Raw genomic sequence first — 20,712 nt, forward strand, 5'->3', positions numbered from 1 at the left:
CTATCCCTAGGGCACGGGAGGACAGCTGTGGCAATGAGCGGCTGTGGGATGCAGTTCTCTGTGCGGCCACCAGGTGGCAGGAGCGCCAGACTGCGGCAAAAGGCGCCCTTGGCCACTGCTAAAAGCTGGGAATCCGAGGACGACCAAGCCGGTTTGCCAAAACAGCATTAATTTAAAAACTGGTGCAGAACCTGAAAAAATGAGGGCGTGGGGGGAGAACCCAACAGGGCTTAGGGTGTGGAGTCCACTGGCTCAGTCACAAAAAAACACCATCATCAAAAAAGATATTTAAGTTTAATACAAATTTTATACAAAGAAAATGTGAAAAAATACTTCCATATGCTAAAAGCAATTAAGCTTCACAAGTAAGGCCAGCTAGGCTTCGTGTGTGTGTTTTGCTTTTTTTGACAACTGCAATTCACAAGTCTCCTGTTTTCCTCTAATACTCTTCTCAGTGTTCTCTAGGGAGGGGAGCTAGCCGGGGACTGTACAAGTCACGTCCTCTTATCAACAAGGAAGAGAAAGGAAACGAGACTAAAATGTACAACCAAATGTACTGGAATGATATCGTACAGTTAATTTGCTCATATACATACATCACCTTTTGCTTTGATCAATGCCTCGTACAGAACAAAGTGGGACGAACGCATACGTAGTGTAACAGACAGCATGACGGGGCCTCGCTCTCCCATCCGCCTCGGCTTCATATAAATAAAACAGACATGCCCGCTCCCAGCCGCCGGGGAGCTCCTGCGCCTGACCAGGGAGGTGGGGGGAGTAGGTGTGTGTGGGTGTGGGAGTGGAGAGGAACCGCAAAGCGGAGAGATGAGCCCGCTCCCCGCACCAGGCTGGGCCCCGTGGCGCGTCTGTAAACACGGACGCCGTGGCTTCCCTTCTCGGGGTCGCCCTTCCAGTCCCACACAAAGGGGCGAGCTGCTCCGTGCGTCCCGCTGGCCGGGACAGCGTGTGGCCCGAAGCGACCACCGGCTTGGCGTGACGTGTCCACGACGGCGCAGTCTGGGCCCCACCTCCTTCGTGCAGGCTGAGAACGGCTCCCTTTCCCCTGGGTGACAGCGCCAGCACCGTGTGACCGACAGGTGGCCCGGCTGGCCGCCCCTCCTCCAACATCAAACATTCCTCTTGTGGCTGGGGGGGGAGGGGGGGGTCACCTTTCATGATTTTTCTTCTTTATAAGTTAAAGTCAATACAAATATAAAAAGGGGCGGGTGCTCCAGCCTCGGTGCCATCCGCGGATCGTCCCTTATGTACAGCTAAAGCCCGGGCCCCAGGCGGCGCGGCCCGCCCTCAATGTAGTGTAGGCGGCCCGGGGCGCCAGGCGCTCAGCCCGCACCTGTGGAATTCGCAAGTCTGAAGACGGCCGCTCTCCCGCCATGGCTGCTTCCTGTGTCCCTGGGGCCCGGGGGCCCTAGTCCCAGAAGGCGTCCAGCCGAGACTCTTTCGGGAGGAGGCTCTTGGAGCTGGCGCTGGCGATGTGCTCGGCCCGGGCCGACGCCCGCTTCTCCTCACCGCTGTTCCAGCAGGTGGACTTGCTGCTCCGGGAATGGTCTGGGGGAGGAGAAGGGACAGGTGAGCTCGGCTGCCCCGCCCGTCCCGCAAGGCGCTCTGCACCCGCCCCCCCGGGTCATCCCTGGCGCTGTGCCCCAGCAGAGGACACGGAGCTGGTGGGCGAAGTGGGGGCGGGGCTGGCAGGCTCACGGAGAACCGGAGTTGAGTGGCAGCCGGGTGGACCTGCCGGGGCGGGCATCTCCAGTGCCGGCCCCAGGCCTGGGTGCCCTCCTCTCAGACCCCAGCGACACCACGCACGTCCGTGTGCGACCTCAGCCCCGGAGAACGCACCAGCCTGTGGCTTGTGGTCGACTTACGTCAGTGGAGGGACCGCGCTTTAAGCCAAGTGATGACAGAACCACACCTGGCGACCCACGAGACAGGCTCGCGAGAGATGGGACCAGAGAGGGGAAGGCCAGGTTCCGGGGTCACGGGGGGAGGCAGAGCCACACTCACACCCAGGACGGCTCTGGGCTGGGTGGGTGGGGCCCAGGCGGGCTGCTTGTCACACCTGTTGCTAACAGACAGCAGAGGCAGCGCCAGTGTCTGCTAAGCCCGGGTTCCGCGCACCCCGGGAGCGCCCTGGGCCTGTTCCTCGGCAGCCATGGCTACTAGAGCAGGCTGCCACCTCCGGGGAGGCCGGCGCCGGACACCGAGGCATCCAGCCACCAGCACGACCACCGAACACAGCACCCGCAGCAGTGCGGGGAGCAGCCGGGGAGCGGAGCCAGGACGGAGGACCCAGCAGCCGAACCCTCCGCCTCCAAGGGCAAAGGCAGCGAGCAACCGCGGTGCAAAAAAATAATCAACAGCTGGGAGCCAGTGGGAAACACAGCTGAAAGTAAGACAACGGTGGGGTGGGAGAGCTCCAGGGAGAGTGAGGATGTCGGAGCAAGGGGTCCTGGAAGGCAGGCTCGGGTGACCACCCGGCCCGGCGAAGCCCCACACTGGACAAGAGAACACGCGTGGTCTCCACCCTGATGACGGGCAGAACAGAGGAGGGAGGGGACGAGCTCCCAAGACAGGGCCGGAAGTCAGGAGGCGGGCTCGCTGGGCCCACCAAGCACAGCCGAGGTCCCTAACCTAGCCCATCTGCAGGTCGAGATGGGGAGGAGCCAGGTAGGCGGCCGCAGCTCTCCTGGTTCAAAGCTGCCGTGAACAACAGTGTCCAGAACCAGGGAAGAGGGTCGGGCAGTGCATGGCTCACCAACGGGGAGGTGACAGACAGGATGGAGGCAGAGCGTCCCCTGTGGCTCCTCCCTCTGACGACACAGCACATGCAAAGCCCGTGGTCCTCCAGGATACAACATGGGCGCCATCACCAGCCCGCGGGTGCTGGCTCGAGTTAGACGAGGAAGGAGAAGGGGCCTGAACACAAGGCGACCATCACCGAGTGCTCTGCCGGGAAAGCAGACACAAAAAGCACACCACCCGCAGGTTGCTCTGGGCAGGTGCCCGGGCGCTGGGTGCGCAAGGCCTCCGGCTCACAGGCGGGGCACGTGGGGGCCTGAGCCAGGGCAGGGCACCTGGGGAACTGCGCAGCAGCAGGGAGGGGCACGGGCCGGAGGAGGAACCCGGTACAAGGACCCGGCAGAGGGGCCCTCGGCACCCGAGACCGCACCTGTGCACCCAGCGGAGCGCCGAGCAGGACGTCAGGACTCGGCCGAGGAGGACCTGACCCCGTGGACGTGATGAGAAAACCGTCACGGGTTTGTATAGCGCGGGAACTGCAGCAGTGCCGGGTCATGGAGATGGGGGAGGGGGCGCCGCGGCCTTGTGCCTCCTGCACCGTCCACACCTCCTATCAGAGCCTTGGCTCGATCCCGGCTGCTCCACTTCCAACCCAGCTCCCTGCTAATGCGCCTGGGAAGGCAGCAGACGATGACCCAAGTGCTTGGGGCCCTGCGCTCACATGGGAGACCCGGAGGAAGCTCCTGGCTTCAGCCTGACCCAGCATCAGCCATCGTGGCCATCTGGGGAGTGACCCAGCAGATGGAAGACCCCTCTCTCTCTTTCCACCTTGCTCCCCCATCTCTGTCTCCCTCATCTGTACGTTGCTTGCCGACCCCTGGTCTAGGTACCCCTCACTGACCTCAGAAATGGGCGACGACGCCTCTCCCAACACCTTCCTGTGTGTGACCCCCGATTCCAACAGACCCCACACCTCCCAGGCATCACCCACCCCACCCCCTGTGACTCACCTGCCCTCCCACAACTGCCTGGCGCAGGGTTTTATTGTAAACCTTGCTTCTTTAACTTAGGGTTCTTCTTTTTAACTATTTATCACTACCACCAAAAAGGAGATGGATAAAACGTGCCACAAACAAGGTGAACTGCACACCAGACAACAGGAGCAGGATTAAGCTCCGCAGAGGCCCCATGGCAGGTCTGCCCTTGGAGACAGCACGAGACGCCGGCGACTCCACCATCTCCGAGAGGGATGGAGGGAAGTGGGCGAGCGGCACCTCTAACGGGCGGCGCGGTGGTACCGAATGCCAGCTCCAGGGCCCCCCACACCCGCTGACCTGACGTCCACCCCGGCACACCTCCCCCAGCCCCAGGAGCAATGCGCGGGGTTCTTCCTCTGCCACCCAGGACACAGAGGAGCGGGGGCTCCAGGGTTCCACCTGGAGAGCATCCTCACAGGACAGAGACGCAGGGGCGGAGGCGACAGTGAGATGACCCCTTGTAGGACGGACCCCGCCTGGCCGGGAAGGGAGGACGGCCAAACAGAACAAAAGGAATCCAGACGTCTCCAAAAACCACCCCAGACAGCCCAGCCTAGGAAGTGACCCACGAAGAGAGGCTGTTACACCCCACCCCAGGCGCCTAGCCGGACCCAACACGGGTGCTGGGACCTCAGGGAGGCCCTATTGACAGCTGGGCCACATCCCTGTGGACAGAGGGACAGCCTGGGGCCAAGCGCGTGCCAGAGCGACCCCGGAGCCTTCCGCACAGGCGAAGCTCCCGGTGGTCCACAGTAAATGCACCACGTGCAGCCGGCTGACGCCGATGGGCCCAGGGACCTGCCTGAAGGCTGACTCGCCCAGCTGCCCCCGGCCCCGGTGCCCCCGACCCACCCGAGGCGTCTCCCAGGACCTGGAGCAGTAGGAAAAACGCTGCCATCAACCCCGCCCCTCCGTGGCGCACAGCGCCCCTGCCCACAGTCAGCAGTGGGAGATGACCTACCTGTGCCTTGGTTGGTGCCTAGGAGAATGGAGGAGGGTGTGTCTCTGGAGCCCGAAAGGTCGAGGGTCTGGAATACAAAGAGAGAAGGATGGATGGACTCAAGCCGTGGGGCCAGCGGGCCATTGGGGGCACTCACACCACCCCGAGTACGGCCCGGGCTCTGCCCCCAGCGTGAAGGAACGGTCGAGAGCACAGCACGGGAGCACCCTGACGGCCTCTGATCCAGAACATTCCCCACTTTCCCAGTCTCCAGACTTTCCCCATTCCCGAGGGAGAAGCTGCTGGCTTCGACATCACACCAGCAGACATCACACAGCAGACTTGCCTCACGGGCAAGACTAGCAAAGAAACCAAAGGGCTTTACTGACCGCCCAGTGATCAATGTATTCCTAACACCAAGAAATAAATGCAAATGGATAAACATGTGAAAGATGATCAGTGCTCACCCTGAAACAGCCTTGGCTCGTGACTAAGGCCGTTGCGCCCATCTGGGGAATGAACCAGCAGATGGAAGACCTCTCTCTGCTCCCCCCCCCCCCCAATAATTTTAAAAAAAAAAAAAAAATCAACTCCATCACTGCCCTGGACAAGCACGAGGCTTCCAGGGCTGGCAGGCACGGGGCGGGGAGAGCTGGGGTCAGCGGCCCAAGGCCAGGGCCCTCACCGAGCTGCTGTCTTTGCTCTTCTCGGCGGACGCCTCCTTCTCTTTGGGGGTGCTGGGCGTCTCCGGGGCAGCCGCCTGGGTGCTGGCAGAGCTCCCCTGGGTCGACTTGCTGACGGTTTCCGTGTTCACCTCGGCGTCGGCTTCCTGCTGCGGGGCAGTAGCTGGGGAGGAAGAGAGGAGCCACGCGGGGACTGAGCACGACGGACTGGGGCCCTGTGTGGAGCCCTGCTCAGCAGCCCACGCGGCCCACGGCCCAGCACTAACTCTGACCCCACCCCGTCCGCAGAGGCAGCTGCCGCCCAGCCCAGCCCGGGACCAGAGCAGGAGGGCAGGCCCGAAGTGGGGGGCTCCCCAGAGGTGTCCAGAGCTGGGGTGACTCCGAACAGCGTGCACCCCACGTTTTATTAAACCACCTGGCGATGACAGAGTGCCCCCAGCTGGAGGCAGTGTGTGACCAGAGGGGTCTCCTTCTAGGTTCAGGCCTGCGTTAGCCCCAGGGGGCTCGGTGGGAAAGCAATGCTTGGGAGGGATAGAGCACCTGCAGAGGCAGGAACCTGGGCAAGCCCAGGGCGCCGGACGGAGATCTGCAGCGAGCAGGTGTCCCATGCCTCAAAGTGGAATGACCAAGGCCAGCTGGGCCAACAGGGACACAGCAAGAGGCTGCTCGGGAGCACTGGAGAACTCGGGGACACTGGGACGCACAGCACGGGGGGACTGCAAGTCACTGCAGGGAAGCCAGGTCCCTAGGCAAGGTTACAGCTCACTTTGCCTTTCAAATAAACAAATCTTCAAAAAATAAAAAGCACACAGCAGTGCGTGCTCCTGTACTGCCTTTGACAAAGCCCCAGAGGTCTGTGGAGAGCAAGAATCCGAGAAATCCGGAAACAGTTCTGCTGGCTGCAGCCACGCCCACCCATGCCCAAGCTGTCGGCGGCTGCTTCTGGGCTGCCAGAGCAGGGGTGACCGGCGGTGACGGGGCCACACAGCCCCCAAAGCCCAAAATATTCACGGGGGCCTTCCCCAAGAGTGGCTGCCAATCCCTGGTCTCCAGCCTCTCAAACCCGAGTCATCCACAAATCACCTTGGCAGGGGTTGTCTGACGCGAGCTTGCAGGACTGGTACAACACGTCAGCTCCCGGTGTGCAGGGCCCCGCGACCCAGAACCCACGGACGCTCAAGCCCCTTCCACGCCATGGCAAAGTATTCACGCGGCATCTACACAGGCCTCCTGCACACCAGACCCCTATAACATCCTAATACGATGGAAACGCTACAGAAATAGTCACAGTGCATCGTTTGGCCAGTATGGACATGGGGTGTCGGGGGGTGGGGGTGGGGGTATGCTCACATCCCTGCAAACGCAGAAACAGAGGGCCACCCGAACCGCTCGCAAAGTCTTCACAACGTAGACTTTTTAATTCTAAGCACACAAACCTCCTATCACATGCAATGGAAAATCTGCTTTTAAAATTCCGACAAATTGTAAGTCTCCCACTGGAGGCCCAGGCCACCATCTAAAGCTCAGGTCCCTCCCGGCCACAACAGCAGCGTCTCTGGCCAAGATGGCTGTGTTGGGGCGGCGACCTTGTGCACCGCCGTCCCTCGGGGCTTCCTGGGCCCACGTGGAGACAGACAGATCTGCAAAGGTGCACCCAGTGCGCCGGCCCCAAGGCACCTGTGGGTGGCAGCTGGCCGCCCGCTGCGGTCAAGCCGTACCTGACTGCGTGCAGGACTTCATGTGCTCGGGCCAGTGCGCCTGCTGGCACGGGTAGTCGCAGTAGCTGGTGTTCCAGCAGCAGTAGAAGATGGCCTCCTTCCGGCAGTGGGCGCACCACTGCTTCTTCTTGGTCTCGTCCACCGCCTGCTGTTTCTCCAGCTCCAGCTGCTTCTTCACCTCGGCGATGAGCCGGTCCCGCTCCTGCTCCAGGCTCTGCCGCATCTCGGCCATGGTCAGCTCTGGCGGGGGGAGGGAGGGGGGCGCTGGCTCAGTCAGCTGACCCAGCCTGGGGTGCAAGCTATGCACACACACCCCACCCCACCCCCGATTCAGACACAAGGTCCGAATCCAGACTCGGAAAATAATCTTCCCCTAGACCACATGACCCTAGGCCGGCCCCCAGACTTCCTTGAGAGAGCAAGGCCATTTGCAAGTCACCCGGGAGCGACATGCACGTCGCAATAAAACAAATGGTTCCTCGATTCCATGAGCGCACTTCCAGGAACCTCATGTCTGAAGCCCCTTCCCTCCCTGCCCCTCCCACGAGGGCCTGGGACATTTTTTTCTCTGGTGAAGAGAACACACATGGGGCCCTTGCAGTTGCTCCAATGACCCTTTAGACAAAAGCCCCACACCCCATGGGGTGGGGCATCTCTGTGCAGCACCAGGGGAGGCCTGGAGAGCACATCGCTAACAGCAAAGAGCAAACTCCAGAATCCCCCCCACACCCGTTTCCACGCCTGGCTGCTTCTCCCCACGGGCAGCCCAGCCCACGGCGCCCGGTCCCGGCTGCGTGGCGCAGGCCCGGATCCGGAGGCGCAGGGAAGCCCCCGCCAGGCCTCACCCAGGTTGTGCTTCATCTCCGAGAGCTCCTGCTGGTGCAGCCACTGCAGCTTCTCGATCTCGATCCTCAGCCTGCGGATCTGCAGGGAGGAAGGGGAGGAGTCTTCGACAGCCGCCCGCGGGTCGCGCACCAGCCGGGCCCGGACACTCGGCCCCTGGCCGGCCATAAGAATCACCCAGGACAGAGGCAGCCCGGGCCTGCGCAGAGCAACAGCCCGCACAGGCGGGCACCAGCAGGTTAACCGAATCCGTGAGCCGGCTGGCGCAGAAAACCGACTTCCAGCCGGGCTTTTCAGAGAAAAAGCCCCTCTAAGTGCAGACACCCACCAGAGCTCCACGTGCGAAACACGGAGGCGCTGATTAGGGTTTGGTCTAAGGAAATGGAACTGAAACAGGACAGCTGTGCCCGCCCCCACCTGCCGCCACTCGGCTGGGCTCACTCTCACCTGGAACCCCAACACCAAACATCTCTGAGAACCAAGAGTACTGGCGGGGAGGTGTGGCCTAAGTAGGAGGCCAAACTCATCGCACGCGGAAGCAAGAAGCCCAACCTGAACGGGTACGGGGCTACGGTCACAGCGGCTCTCCGCTGCGGCCAGCTGCTCACCCCGCCCTCTGCGGCAATGACAACGCCTGGAGTCATTTCTCGACTGTCACAGCTGGGCAGGGCTACTGCTGCAGTGGACAGAGGCCAGAGATGCTGCTGAACACCCCCACAGGGCACAGGACAGAGCTGAGGTTAAGACAATGTGAGGGGCTGGCGCTGTGGCGCAGCGGGGTAACGCCCTGGCCTGAAGCGCCAGCATCCCTTATGGGCGCCAGTTCAAGACCCGGCCACTCCACTTCCAATCCAGCTCTCTACTATGGCCTGGGAAAGCAGTAGAAGATGGCCCAACGCCTTGGGCCCCTGCGCCCACATGGGAGACCTGGAAGAAGCTCCTGGCTTCAGATTGGTGTAGTTCCGGCCATTGAGGCCATCTGGGGCGTGAACCAGCAGATGGAGAACCTCTCTCTCTCTCTCTCTGTAACTCTCTCAAATAAACAAGTAAATCTTAAAAACAGAACACTGAATCTCACAGAGTGCAGATGCCCATCAAGCAGAATCCTGCACCAACATGGGGCTGCTCACCCGCTCTCCGAAGGCCATAGCACCAGCACCCATCTGGACCCAAGATTTCAAGCGAGGTACCTAGGACCCTACTTTCTGCTGCAGGCCAGTTCTTAAAGCGAACAAACAAGAATACAAAGTACAGGGTGGGTGCTTGGCACAGCGGTTAAGGGGCTTGGGATGCACCCGGTCCCATACCCGAGTCCCCACTCGGCTCATAATTCCAGCTTCCGGTTGACCCACACCCTGGGAGGCGGTGGCTGACAAGTACTTAGGTCCCTGCCACCTGTGTGCAAGACCCAGATGGAGTTCCCAGTTCCTGGCTTCAGCCAGACCCGGCCCAGTCGGTTGTGGACATTCGGGGAATCGGCGCCGGGTTCTAGTCCCGGCTGCTCCTCTTCCAGGCCAGCTCTCTGCTGTGGCCCAGGAGTGCAGTGGAGGATGGCCCAAGTGCTTGGGCCCCTGCACCCACATAGGAGACCAGGAAGAAGCACCTGGCTCCTGGCTTTGGATCAGCGTAGCTCCGGCCATTTTGGGGGGTGAACCAACGGAAGAAAGACCTTTCTCTCTCTCACTGTCTAATTCCATCTGTCAAATAAATTTAAAAAATTTAAAAAAAAGAAAAACAGACATTCAGGGAGTGAACTACTAGATGAGAGATCTCTATGGCTCTCCAAAAAAAAATTCTTATTTTTTAAGAGAATGGACTGTAGTGGTGGCGCGGGGCAGTTTTTCTAGAGCGGCATCTTCATTTCTTCCGCAGTCATCAAAAGGGCGTGTCCATAAGGCTCCTCAGGAGGAGGGGCCGCTCTTAACCTTTTGTGTCCCCACTGCTCGCCCTGGAGGGGGTGGAGCGCCAGATCTCCTGCCTACAAACTTCCCCCTCTTGCCCTGGCTGCTGGCTACCACGCCACGCCCCCCAGGATTCAGGGCCACGACTCTCCATCACGACCTCCAGTGACCTAGGAATCTGGCCACTGGCCATTTCCCCTGGGGACATTGTGGTCTCCACACAGACCACCCACAAGCGCCCAGCCCAGGACCCCCGCTGTGTAAGCGGGCACTTGAACCGTCCTCCTCTCCAGGAAGCCATGTAACTGGGGAGACTCCAGGACAGTGACGCCTGCACGAGGACCCTGTGTACACAGAGCCCAAACTTCTTGATGACCAAGGACCCACCACAGGCTCGGGTTATAGCTGCTGGATCGGAAGTGAGTTTATCACACGGGGCAGGGTGTGTCTCCACAGTCCCAGCCTCCTGCCCACATAGGCGACCCCAGTGACAGCCACAGTCAGCGGATCAGCGGAGCAGAGCCAGGAGCAAGGAGGCGGCCTCATGGGGCGGGCCTGGAGCCCTGGGCCAGGAGCGAGGAGGGGGCCTCGTGGGGCGGGCCTGGGGCCCTGGGCCAGGAGCGAGGAGGGGGCCTCGTGGGGCGGGCCTGGGGCCCTGGGCCAGGAGCGAGGAGGGGGCCTCGTGGGGCGGGCCTGGGGCCCTGGGCCAGGAGCGAGGAGGGGGCCTCGTCTGGCCTCTGACCTCGGCTATGGTGCTCCCCGTGGTGTTTTTGGAAAGATCGTTGTAGATCTCCGTCATCGTCCCTTTGATGGCGTCCATCATCTGAAAGAGAAAGACAACGCAGGCGGTCACTCCTCCAGGATCTCTGCCCGGAGCCGGGTGCGGACCCGGGGTCGCCTCGCCCCTCCCGAGACACTGAGGGGCTGCGGCCGCCGTGCCCGGTGGGGGAGGCGAGAGCAGAAGCTGTCGGCAGACGGTGAGCAGACGCAGGTCCACCGCTCCACACCCCCGAGGGCACGCGACAGGCACAGCCCAGCTCACCAGGGCCGGGGTTAAGAGCTCTGGCATAAACCAAGGCAGGAATCACCCGCAGGTTCCCGGTCCGCCGTCCCGGGGAGGGGTCCAGGACGGGACGGCCAGTCCCTGCCCAGGGGCTGCACCGGACAGGCCGAGTCTGGCACCGTGCATGTGGGTTTGTTTGTTGCCCGACACAGCAGGCAGAAAGTAGTGCAGAAAGCACTACTTTGCTCTGTTTTGCTAACAGGGTTTTAATCCTTTCCCCTTAAAAAAAAAAAACAAAAACAAACAAACAAAAATAAAAAAACACTGTTTTATGTAGATAACATTCACACACCATACAAGGACCCATTTAAAACAGGAAGTGCAGAATCCGATGGCTTTTCAGGGTACTTGGAGGTACGCACCCACCGTCAGCATCTTCAAACCCGCACAAGCACCCGGCAAGAAAAGCCTGACCCCCCCACCCTTCATCCCCCAAGCCCCCTTCCGGCCTGCAGGCCCCTCCATCGGCCGCCCGTCTCTGGTCTGGCTGCTTGCCGTGCACGGGCTTGCCCGGCCTGCGGTCCCCCAGGGCAGGTGCCAGGCTTGCCAGCTGCAGCATGTGGGAGGACTCCCCAGGCTCCGAGGGTCCTCCGTGGGGACCCGGCCGTCTGTCACTCAGGATGCCCCCTGCCCGGCCACTTCTCGTCTTCAGTGGCATGAGCAAGTTGGAAGTCAGCTGAGGCCACAGAGCAGACCGACAGCTGCGGGCCGAGTGTGTCCGAAGCATCACTTCTCTGTCCCACCTGCCTGCGACCCCTCCCCTAGCTCGGCACAGAGGCCGAGACGCCCTCCCGCGCCCCAGGCCTGGGCTGACTGCCAGCTCTGTGCTACGTCTCCCAGATGCTCCCAGCACGTGAGAAGTCGGGAAGCAGCACCCCTGCCTCTGACGCCATCGTCCCCTCTCAGCGTCCACATTCTGAGCCTCCGACTCCCACCGAAGGAACAAGCATAGGGCCGGCGCTGTGGCGTAGTGGGTAAAGCAGCGCCAACATCCCACATGGGCGCCGGTTCTAGTCCCGGATGCTCCACTTCCAATCCAGCTCCCTGCTATGGCCTGGGAAAGCAGTAGAAGATGGCCCAAGTGATTGGGCCCCTGCGCCTGCGTGGGAGACCTGGAAGAAGCTCCTGGCTCCTGGCTTAGATCAGCTCAGCTATGGTCATTGTGACCATCTGGGGAGTGAACAAGCAGATGGAAGACCTCTCTCCCTCTGCCTCTCTTTCTCTCTCTGTGTAATCCTTAAAATGAATAAATAAATCTTAAAAAAAAAAAAACACACACACACTATTTTCTGGATGATTCCAGTTCCGTTTTCTTCTCTCTTTCAACATCAACATTTTCATGTAGCGAGTGAACCAGTGGATAGAAGATCTCCCTCTGTCTCTCCCTCCCTCTCTCCCTCTTTCAGTACACAAATAAATCTTTAAAAAAGAAACTAAACAAGCAAACAAGCAGAGCGAGCAGGCACGGAGCCAGTCATTAGAAGTCACACCTGGGAGGCAGCAGTGACGGCTCCAGTACCTGGGGTCCTGGCTCACACAGGGGAAGCCCAGCACGAGCTCCGGCTCCCTGGCTGCAGCCGCGCCCCAGCCCTGCTAGGACACCCTTTCAGGGAGTGATGAGCACACGGGGCTCTCTGCCTGCCTCTCTCTCTGACTCGGAAATAAACTTAGAAACAGAGAACACCCTTGGGAGGCATGCTCAAGGGTTAAACGAGAAAACCAGGCCACAGAGGGGGCTCAGCACCTGGAGGGAGTCAGCGGGTGCTCATGGAGAAATCCTGGGGGCCGACACTATGCCTAGGGGCAAAGCCAGGGCCTTTGACGCCAGCATCTCATATGGGCGCTGGTTCAAGTCCTAGCTGCTCCACTTCCAATCCACTTCTCTGCTAATGCACCTGGGAAAGCAGAAGAAGATGGCCCAAGTGCTTGGGTCTCTGCACCCATGTGGGAGACCCAGAAGAAGCTCCTGGCTCCTGGCTTCGGATTGACCCACCCCGACTATGTGGCCATCTGGGGAGTGAACCAGCGGACAGAAGACCTCTCTCCCTCTCTCTCTGTAACTCTGTCTAAATAAATAAATAAGTCTAAAAATACCTGTCCATCTTACTTTTACAGAAAATTCACATGAGCATGCGATAGTGTAACCGCTGCCAGCCTCCGAACAGTGACCCCCAATTCATCCCGAGATGGGAGTAAAGCAAATGAAACATCGACCAAGACTCCCCGCGCAGCCTGCAGCCGGGTCACGGCCACCCTGAGCTCCGTGGCGCCTGCGGGTCCGAAGTTTTTATGGGGCTCCTCGCTCTCCATGACTGCAACCACATCAATTTAAAAAATTAAAATGCAACTGCTTTACAGGAAACTTTAGGAAGCAGACGGAAATCGGGGCGTCACTAACGCGAGGTTACATTCCACTGTGAAGATATCACTGGTCTGTGCACTGACCGTTCACTCTGGCTTCCAAATATAGCAAAGAGCGCGCATCCAAGAGGAGGGCCTTCTGCCAAGACACACAAACCTGGGCCGGCTGGCAGGGCCACCGGGAGCCAGGGACGCCCGTCGGCGACCCCAATCCCACCAAGCTCATGTTTGTCGGCTGCAAGGCAAACACCTCCCACAAGGGTTGCTTCATTCTGCAAAGTACTGAGGCTACAGGGATCCCAGAACTCCAATGACTGCAGGACCTGGATTTGTGGGGACCACTGGCCGACTCCACGCCATGGGCCTCAGTTTCCACCCCCTGCAGACACACAGCCTAGATCGAATCAACGTCAGGTGACACAAGGGGCGAGTCAGAGTAGACTGAGTGCGCGTCTGGGCTACAGCAGGCCCTCCCTTAGATCAGTAATGACAAAAGTACCCCCTTCAACTCCCTCCTAGTCCCACAGCTGACTTGGGCCAGAAGGTCCCAACACCTTCATGTCACTCTCCCTTGTTTAGAACAAGAAAAAGGGATCTGGGCTCCAAGCCTTGACAAAGAACAGTATCTGATGAGGTTAACCTTCATATTGTTTGGGTTTTTAAGCTAAGTCGACTTAAATTTTAAAAAACAAAAAAAAAATCAGATTTAGGGGCTGCTGCTGTGGAGCAGGGGGTTAAAGCCCCAGCCTGCAGCACCGGCATCCTATACAGGCACCGGTTCGAGTCCCAGCTGCTCCACTTCCAATCCAGCTCTCTGCTGTGGCCTGGGAAAGCAGTAGAAGATGACCCAAGTCCTTGAGACCCTGCACTCAAGTGAGACTCAGAGGAAACCCATGGCTCCTGGCTTCGGATCAGCACAGCTCCGACCGTTGTGGCCATCTGGGGAGTGAACCAGAGGATGGAAGACTTCTCTCTCTCTGCCTCTCCTTCTCTCTGTGTGACTCTGACTTTCAAATAAATAAATAAATACACACTGCTTGGGACACCCAGATCTCAGATGGGAGTGAGGAGTCCAGGCACCAGATCCACTGCCGATTCCAGCTTCCCACAAAAGCACATCTGGGCGGCAGCAGGGGATCGCTGGAACCCACGTGGGAGACCCAACTCCTGGTTCCAGCCTGGCCCAGCCCCAGCTGCCGTGGGCATCTGAGGACTGGATCAGCACATCTAAGATCTCTGTTTCTTTCCATCTGCCTTAAAATTCAGTAACCAGGTTAGGCCCTCGTGGAGTGCGTGAGAGTGTCCAAGTTTCTCTGTTGGGCACCAACTTTAGACCCAAACAAGAGAATCTGCTCGTGGAAGTCCTCCGTGAAAACAGGGCCTTTGCCACTCCAGGTTCCACTCCGCCCCCCCCCGCGTGGCCCCGCCCCCATGGCTCGTGCCGCCAGCTGCTCACTTTGCTGGTGTACTTGGCGATGTCCGCGGCGACATCGGCAGAGGCGGTGGCGATGGGCAGGTCAGCGCTGACCGAGGACGTGAGGGTGCTCGAGGCCCCTGAGCTGGTGACCAGGGGCGACGACTGTGTGCTGGTCACCAGGGTGATGGTGGACGAGGACGGGCTCTGCGTGACCTCCTTCTGCTGCACAGCTGTGAAGCAAAGGACCCTGGTTATCCACGGGGGAGGGAGGGGCGCCCTGCGAGCTTCCCGGCTTCCAGGCAGGCGGCAAGGACCCTCTGAGCCAGCTCCGGCCAGGCTCGCTGAGCCCTCCTCTCCCCGAGGCCCCAGTTCCGGCCTGCGACAAGGTCAAGGCTGCCTGCTCGGATGACCTCAGCCCCTTTGGAGAGCAAGCTCAAGGCTGCCCCCACATGTGCAGGTGTCCAGCAACACCTGAGCGCCGGACTCCTGTCTCCCAGGCTCTGCGAGAGCACAACAGCCTGACTTCCGGAGGCAAACGCAGAGGGGTTTCACGTGGCCCAGCCTCCCCTGCTGCCCTGACCCAGCGCTGCTCCCTGGCTCTCCCTTCAAAGGGCCCCTTCACCTCTGGTCAGATCGCAAGCAGGTCTCAGCTCATGCTGGACTTTGCCCGAGGACAATGGCGTAGCACCAACTGCATCGTGCCCTGGGCACCAGACGTGCTCACGGTGACACAGACCCTCTGAAACTTCAGAGCTGGCTGTCAACCAGCCCCTTCCTGGCGGCACTCAAACCCCCACTGGGGAAAGCGCCCGGGATGCTGACGGGGCGTGGAGACAGAGCGTGTGGGCCGCAGTCCCAAGCTCCACTGGCTCTGGCCCAGCAACTTTGAAAGCAGCGACATCCATCCGCCCGGCTGCCACCTTTGTTTATCCAAGTGGTTACGGTCAGCCGGGCCACTCAAACCCGCGCAGGGGCGGGCGGAGGCCAAACCAGGCTCTGGCTACCTGTCCACCTCCTTTCCCGCCGCTCCTTCGGGGCTCTCCCCCAAGCTTCCCAGGTCTCCGTGCGCGGCCTGAGATCGGGATCAGCTGACAGAAGCTGAGCAGAGTGGGCCAATCGGCTCAGCAGCTCGTTGGCCTCAAGATAGGCTACAGATGGGGCCTCCTGCACGGCTGGGGGGGGCTGCGGATTCCGCAGCTTCCACAAGGGGTTCCGGAGGCCGGCCCGCCTCCCATGGGTCACCAAACCTTGTGCCTAAGGTCACCTTTGCTATCAACTCGCCCCACTGTGCAAAGTAACACCATGAGGTTCACCCACGTGGACGAGGAAACTCAAAGACACTCACTGCAGCGCTGTTGGCACTAGGAAAACCTGGACGCAACCTACATGCCCGCTCCGGCTGGGCAATACTTTAAGGAAACTCGGAATACTATGCAGCAGTCCAAAAAGAAACCAGGCAGAGCTGTAAGTACCGACACAGACGGACCTCCAAACATGCTGATGGGTGGGAAAAAAGCAAGTAGGGTACCATTTTTATGCTTTAAAAAAGAAAAAAGGAAAAAAAAGGAATTATTTCTAGAACATCATATATATATAAAGTATATATGCACTCATGCATAGGAATGGGTTTCAAATCCGTCCGTAGTGGCCACTCAGGAAAGGAGGGGAGGGAAATGAAAGGACCGGGACAGCAGACGTCGGCGTACAGTGTCCCTTTCTCAAGGACAACACAGACGCGAGCATCCTTTACAAAGTGAAAAAAAAAATTTTTTTTAAATAAAAAAAGACTGCAAATCAGTTTTTCAAAATAACGTCAGATGGAATGTGCAAGGCCTCCAGCCATCAGGGGCCAGGAAAGAAATGGGATGGGAAAAAAAAAACAAAAAACAAAAAACGGAAACAGCAATGGTTTTCTCCTGACACTGTGGCCAAAAGGGAGCGGGCGCCCCGAGCGCAGAGGGGAGGCGCGGTACCTTTCACAGCCTGTCTGGTCTGATAGCGTGTCCCCTGCGCAGATTGAGGCTGCGGCTGCTGCGGCTGCTGCTGCTGCTGCTGCTGGCGCTGCATCTTCTGCATGTGCCACTTTTGGGAGGACGTTTGAAACTTACTTGATGAGTTCCACACGACCCGCTGCACGGCCGGGGCAGTCTCCTTCGGCAAAAGCGGCCTCTGCTTTTTCACCGGGCTTCCTGCAGCGGCGGTGGCCGGGGCCGTGACCGTGACCGTGGACGGCGCGCTGGTGGCGGCTGGGACACCAGCCGCGGGAGTTTGGGAGGAGGAGCGGGTGAGCACCGGCGTTTCCGGGGGAGACTGGCTGCCCGCCGCGGTAGACGGTGGCACTTTCCCTACAACTGAGACCGACACACGGGAAGAAAGGTCAATGGCCACAGGACAGCACCCGGTGGTGACACCAGCGAGCTCCAGGGGAAAGCAACCAAGCAGGAACACTGCCAAGCACGGCCGAGACGGAGGGCACACCCTCACCGACCTCCCCGGGGCGACAAAGCGGTAGGGGAATGGGATCACTCTAAGGGCCGCTGGCAAAGTCAGAGCGTGGTGTAGACGGGGCTGGCTGAGCCCTGCTTGCAACGCCCATCCCACAACAGGCTTTCAGTACGGGCCCAGCTGCCCCGCTTCTGGTCCAGCTCCCTGCTAATGCACCCGGGAACCAGCACTGCTCCAGTCCTTGGGCCCCTGCCACCCACGGGGGAGACCTGGATGGAGTCCCTGGCTCTTTGCTTCTGCCTGGACCAGCCCTGGCCGTTGTGGCCAATTTTGGAGCAAACCAGTGGATGGAAGATCGATCTCTCTAACTCTGCCTTTCAAATAAATTAAATAAATCTTTAAAAAGGAAAAAAAAAAAGAAGAATGTGCTCTAAGCACCTTGAGAAGCAGCCCACCACATCAAGTCAGCAGCAAACCCCTTTGGTAAGGGGCCTACAAACATGGACCCTGAAGGACCCGTGGGGGCCGGCACTGTGGCATAGTGGGCTAAGCCTCTGCCTGCGGCGCCAGCATCCCACATGGGCACTGGTCTGAGTCCCAGCTGCTCTTCCGATCCAGCTCTCTGCTACAGTCTGGGAAAGCAGTGGAGGATGGCCCAAGTGCTTGGGCCCCTGCACCCTCGTGGGAGACCCGGAAGAAGCTCCTGGCTCCCAGCTCTGGATTGGCTCAGCTCAGGCCACTACGGCCATCTGGGGAGTGAACCAGCAGATGGAAGACCTCTCTCTCTATATCTCTCTCTGTGACTCTACCTCTTAAATAAATAAATAAAATATTTTTTAAAAAAAGAGAAAGGTATTTAAAGCAATATTGTAGGGAATAATACAGCTTTTAAAAAAAAAGTGAGTTTGTTAATTTACGAAAGATTATAAAATCAAGATTGTAATTTTTTTTTTTTTTTTTTTTTTTTAAAGGGAGCCAGCGCCGTGGCTCAACAGGCTAATCCTCCGCCTGCAGCGCCGGCACACCGGGTTCTAGTCCCGGTCGGGGCACCGGATTCTGTCCCGGTTGCCCCTCTTCCAGGCCAGCTCTCTGCTATGGCCTGGGAAGGCAGTGGAGGATGGCCCAAGTCCTTGGGCCCTGCACCCCATGGGAGCCCAGGAGAAGCACCTGGCTCCTGCCTTCGGGTAAGCGCAGTGCGCCAGCTGCAGCGCACCAGCCGCAGCAGCCATTGGAGGGTGAACCAACGGCAAAAGAAGACCTTTTTCTCTGTCTCTCTCTCTCTCACTATCCACTCTTCCTGTCAAAAAAAAAAAAAAAAAAAAAAGGACCCACAGCTGCCTAACAGCCAGGCACCAACCACACTGAGCAGCCCCATAAGGAAGGTGCCCCTCTGTCTCTGCTGACTCCCTCCAGGTCCAAGTCTCTGCGTAGTGCTGACAGCCTCGACCCCCAGCCCCGAAAGGAACAGGTGGGGTTCTCGCCAGAAGTCAGGAGCACGGCCTGGGTGTTGCCTGTGGTTTTTCACAGCAGCCCGGCAAAGCTGGTTTTGCCAATGTGCAGTGGACACACGCTGAAGGCTGACGTGAGTCTGACTTCTGTTTCAAAGACTGCACACTGAGGTCGAGTCATCAGGCAGGGCCTGGGAACGGGAAACCCAGTGACGGAGAGCGACTCGGGGTGAGGGGCACTGGCGGACGGAGGGCGACTCCTCGGAGGAGCTGGGGGGATTCCAGAGGCGGAGTGAGGATCCGGAGGGGACAGCCTTAGCCAAGACGCGTCTGGGGTAGGGGAGGCCTTGGTGAGGAGTGGCTGGGAGGCAGGGGCGAGCCAGAGCAGGTGGCCACGAGGGGGCGCCTTTACTGAGCGGTCGGTCCTCTCTGCAGAGGTCTTGGCCACACGAGGTGAACTGGCCCCCGGGGAACACGCATGCGGGCCAGCACCCCAATCGTGCACGGGCCGTGACGTCAGACACCGTCGGCGAGGAATACGCCCGTCCTCTTAGAGTCACTCCACCCGGCAAGACTCGAGTGGGACTCGTCTCAGGAGGACCCGGGCAGCTGTGGGTTTCAGGAAGCCAAGGGAAGCGAGGGAAAGAGACAAGCTGACTCCTGTGCCTTGGGGGCTGCTTCCAGGGCCCACCTGCTGCCCCAGAGAGGCAGGTGCAGCCAACCAGGTGGGCAAGAGCCTGGGACAAGGGGGCCTCCTCGGGTCCTTGTGGGTGACCTGCCAGATACTAGACACAGTCCCCACCTGCCTGCATGTACACGAGAGGCGTTGGGCTGGGCCCCTCCAAGAGCCAGGCCCCAGACAGTGCTGCCAGGGCTGCTCACCTGAGGAGACATCTTCACTGCCTCCCTTTTCAGCCATGAGACCAAAACATGCATGGCGACTGCTGACCACAGAAAGGTCACTTCTCTCCTGACTTACACAAAGTTCCAGCTGGTTTTCTTCTCCCAAAAAAAAAAAAAAAAAAAAAAAAAAAAACAGAGTGCAGAGACAAGCCCAGGGCTCAGCGGTGAACACGCCCACATCCTGCATCCAGTGTCCCTGCTCCACTTCCGATCCAGCTTCCTGCAAACGCGCACTGACAGGCAGCAGGTGATGGCTCAAGTATTTGGGTTCCTGCCACCCACGTCGGGGACCTGGACTCAGTAACAGGCTCGTGGCTTCAGCCTGGCCTAGCCCCAGCTGTTGTGAGCTAGTGGGTAAAGCTGTCGCCTGCAGCACTGGAATCCTATATGGGTGCCGGTTTGAGCCCCGGCTGCTCCACTTCCAATCCAGCTCTCTGCTAATGGCCTGGGAAAGCAGCAGAAGATGGCCCAAGTCCCTGGGCCTCTGCACCCACGTGGGAGACCCAGATGAAGCCCCTGGGTCCTGGTTTTGGCCTGGCCCAACCCTGGCCAATGTGGCCAACTGGAGAGTGAACCTGCAGATGGAAGATCTCGCAGTCTCTCCCTCTTTCTCTCTCTGTAGCTCTGCCTTTCAAATAAATAAATCTTAAAAAAAGTGTACAATCCGAAAAACTGTCAGGATTGAAATATCATGTGGGGTCATCATTTAGATTTTAATACATTAACTTTGATGGGAATTCTGATAGTTTACCAAGCCAAAAAAAAAAAAGAGAGAGAGAGGAAGAGACAGAGGGTACAGGAACTTTATCTACCCTAGAAATTCAGAGCATATAAAACCAAACACTTAGTGCCCCAACAAGGGTGCATTTCTTAGGCTCTCACAATGGGTCCCCATCAGACTGACCTGATCATTCCTGAATCTGTCACTGGTCCCTGGCACACCGAGGGAAGACTTTAAAAAACAAAAAACAAAAAAACAAAAAAAAACTAGCGCCCCCTTGGGGGAAGGATGGGACTTGCTGATGTGCTGGCCAGCCTGGACAGGAAGCCTGCGGGAGGCCCTGTGCCAGCGCGGAGCCCACTCTGACTATCTTACTAAGACCTCCCTGGCCAGGACCTGACTCCCTGCACGCTGAGACGCCCTCCCTGGCCAGGACCCGACTCCCCGCACGCTGAGCTGACCTCCCTGGCCAGGA

General features: G+C 59.1%; 1 protein-coding gene across 14 annotated transcripts in view; it reads right to left on the bottom strand.

Moving 5' to 3' along the window:
• Positions 1–424: 424 nt before the first annotated feature.
• Positions 425–20,712, bottom strand: part of ZMYND8 (zinc finger MYND-type containing 8) — a 103,731-nt gene continuing 83,443 nt past the window's right edge. For 10 of the 14 annotated variants that reach the window (XM_062204305.1, XM_062204300.1, XM_062204303.1 and 7 more), the window contains 8 exons: positions 16,694–17,071; positions 14,760–14,950; positions 10,622–10,702; positions 7,981–8,059; positions 7,136–7,375; positions 5,420–5,580; positions 4,756–4,822; positions 425–1,566 (listed from right to left, as the gene is read on the bottom strand). In XM_062204305.1, the coding sequence (XP_062060289.1) occupies positions 1,427–1,566; positions 4,756–4,822; positions 5,420–5,580; positions 7,136–7,375; positions 7,981–8,059; positions 10,622–10,702; positions 14,760–14,950; positions 16,694–17,071 (1,337 nt within the window). In that variant the 3' untranslated portion in view covers positions 425–1,426. The remainder of the gene's footprint in view (positions 1,567–4,755; positions 4,823–5,419; positions 5,581–7,135; positions 7,376–7,980; positions 8,060–10,621; positions 10,703–14,759; positions 14,951–16,693; positions 17,072–20,712) is intronic. The other 4 variants (XM_062204312.1, XM_062204310.1, XM_062204313.1 and 1 more) reach the window with 1 other exon arrangement.

The sequence above is a fragment of the Lepus europaeus genome, chromosome 10 (assembly GCF_033115175.1).
Source record: "Lepus europaeus isolate LE1 chromosome 10, mLepTim1.pri, whole genome shotgun sequence".
Taxonomy (NCBI): domain Eukaryota; kingdom Metazoa; phylum Chordata; class Mammalia; order Lagomorpha; family Leporidae; genus Lepus; species Lepus europaeus.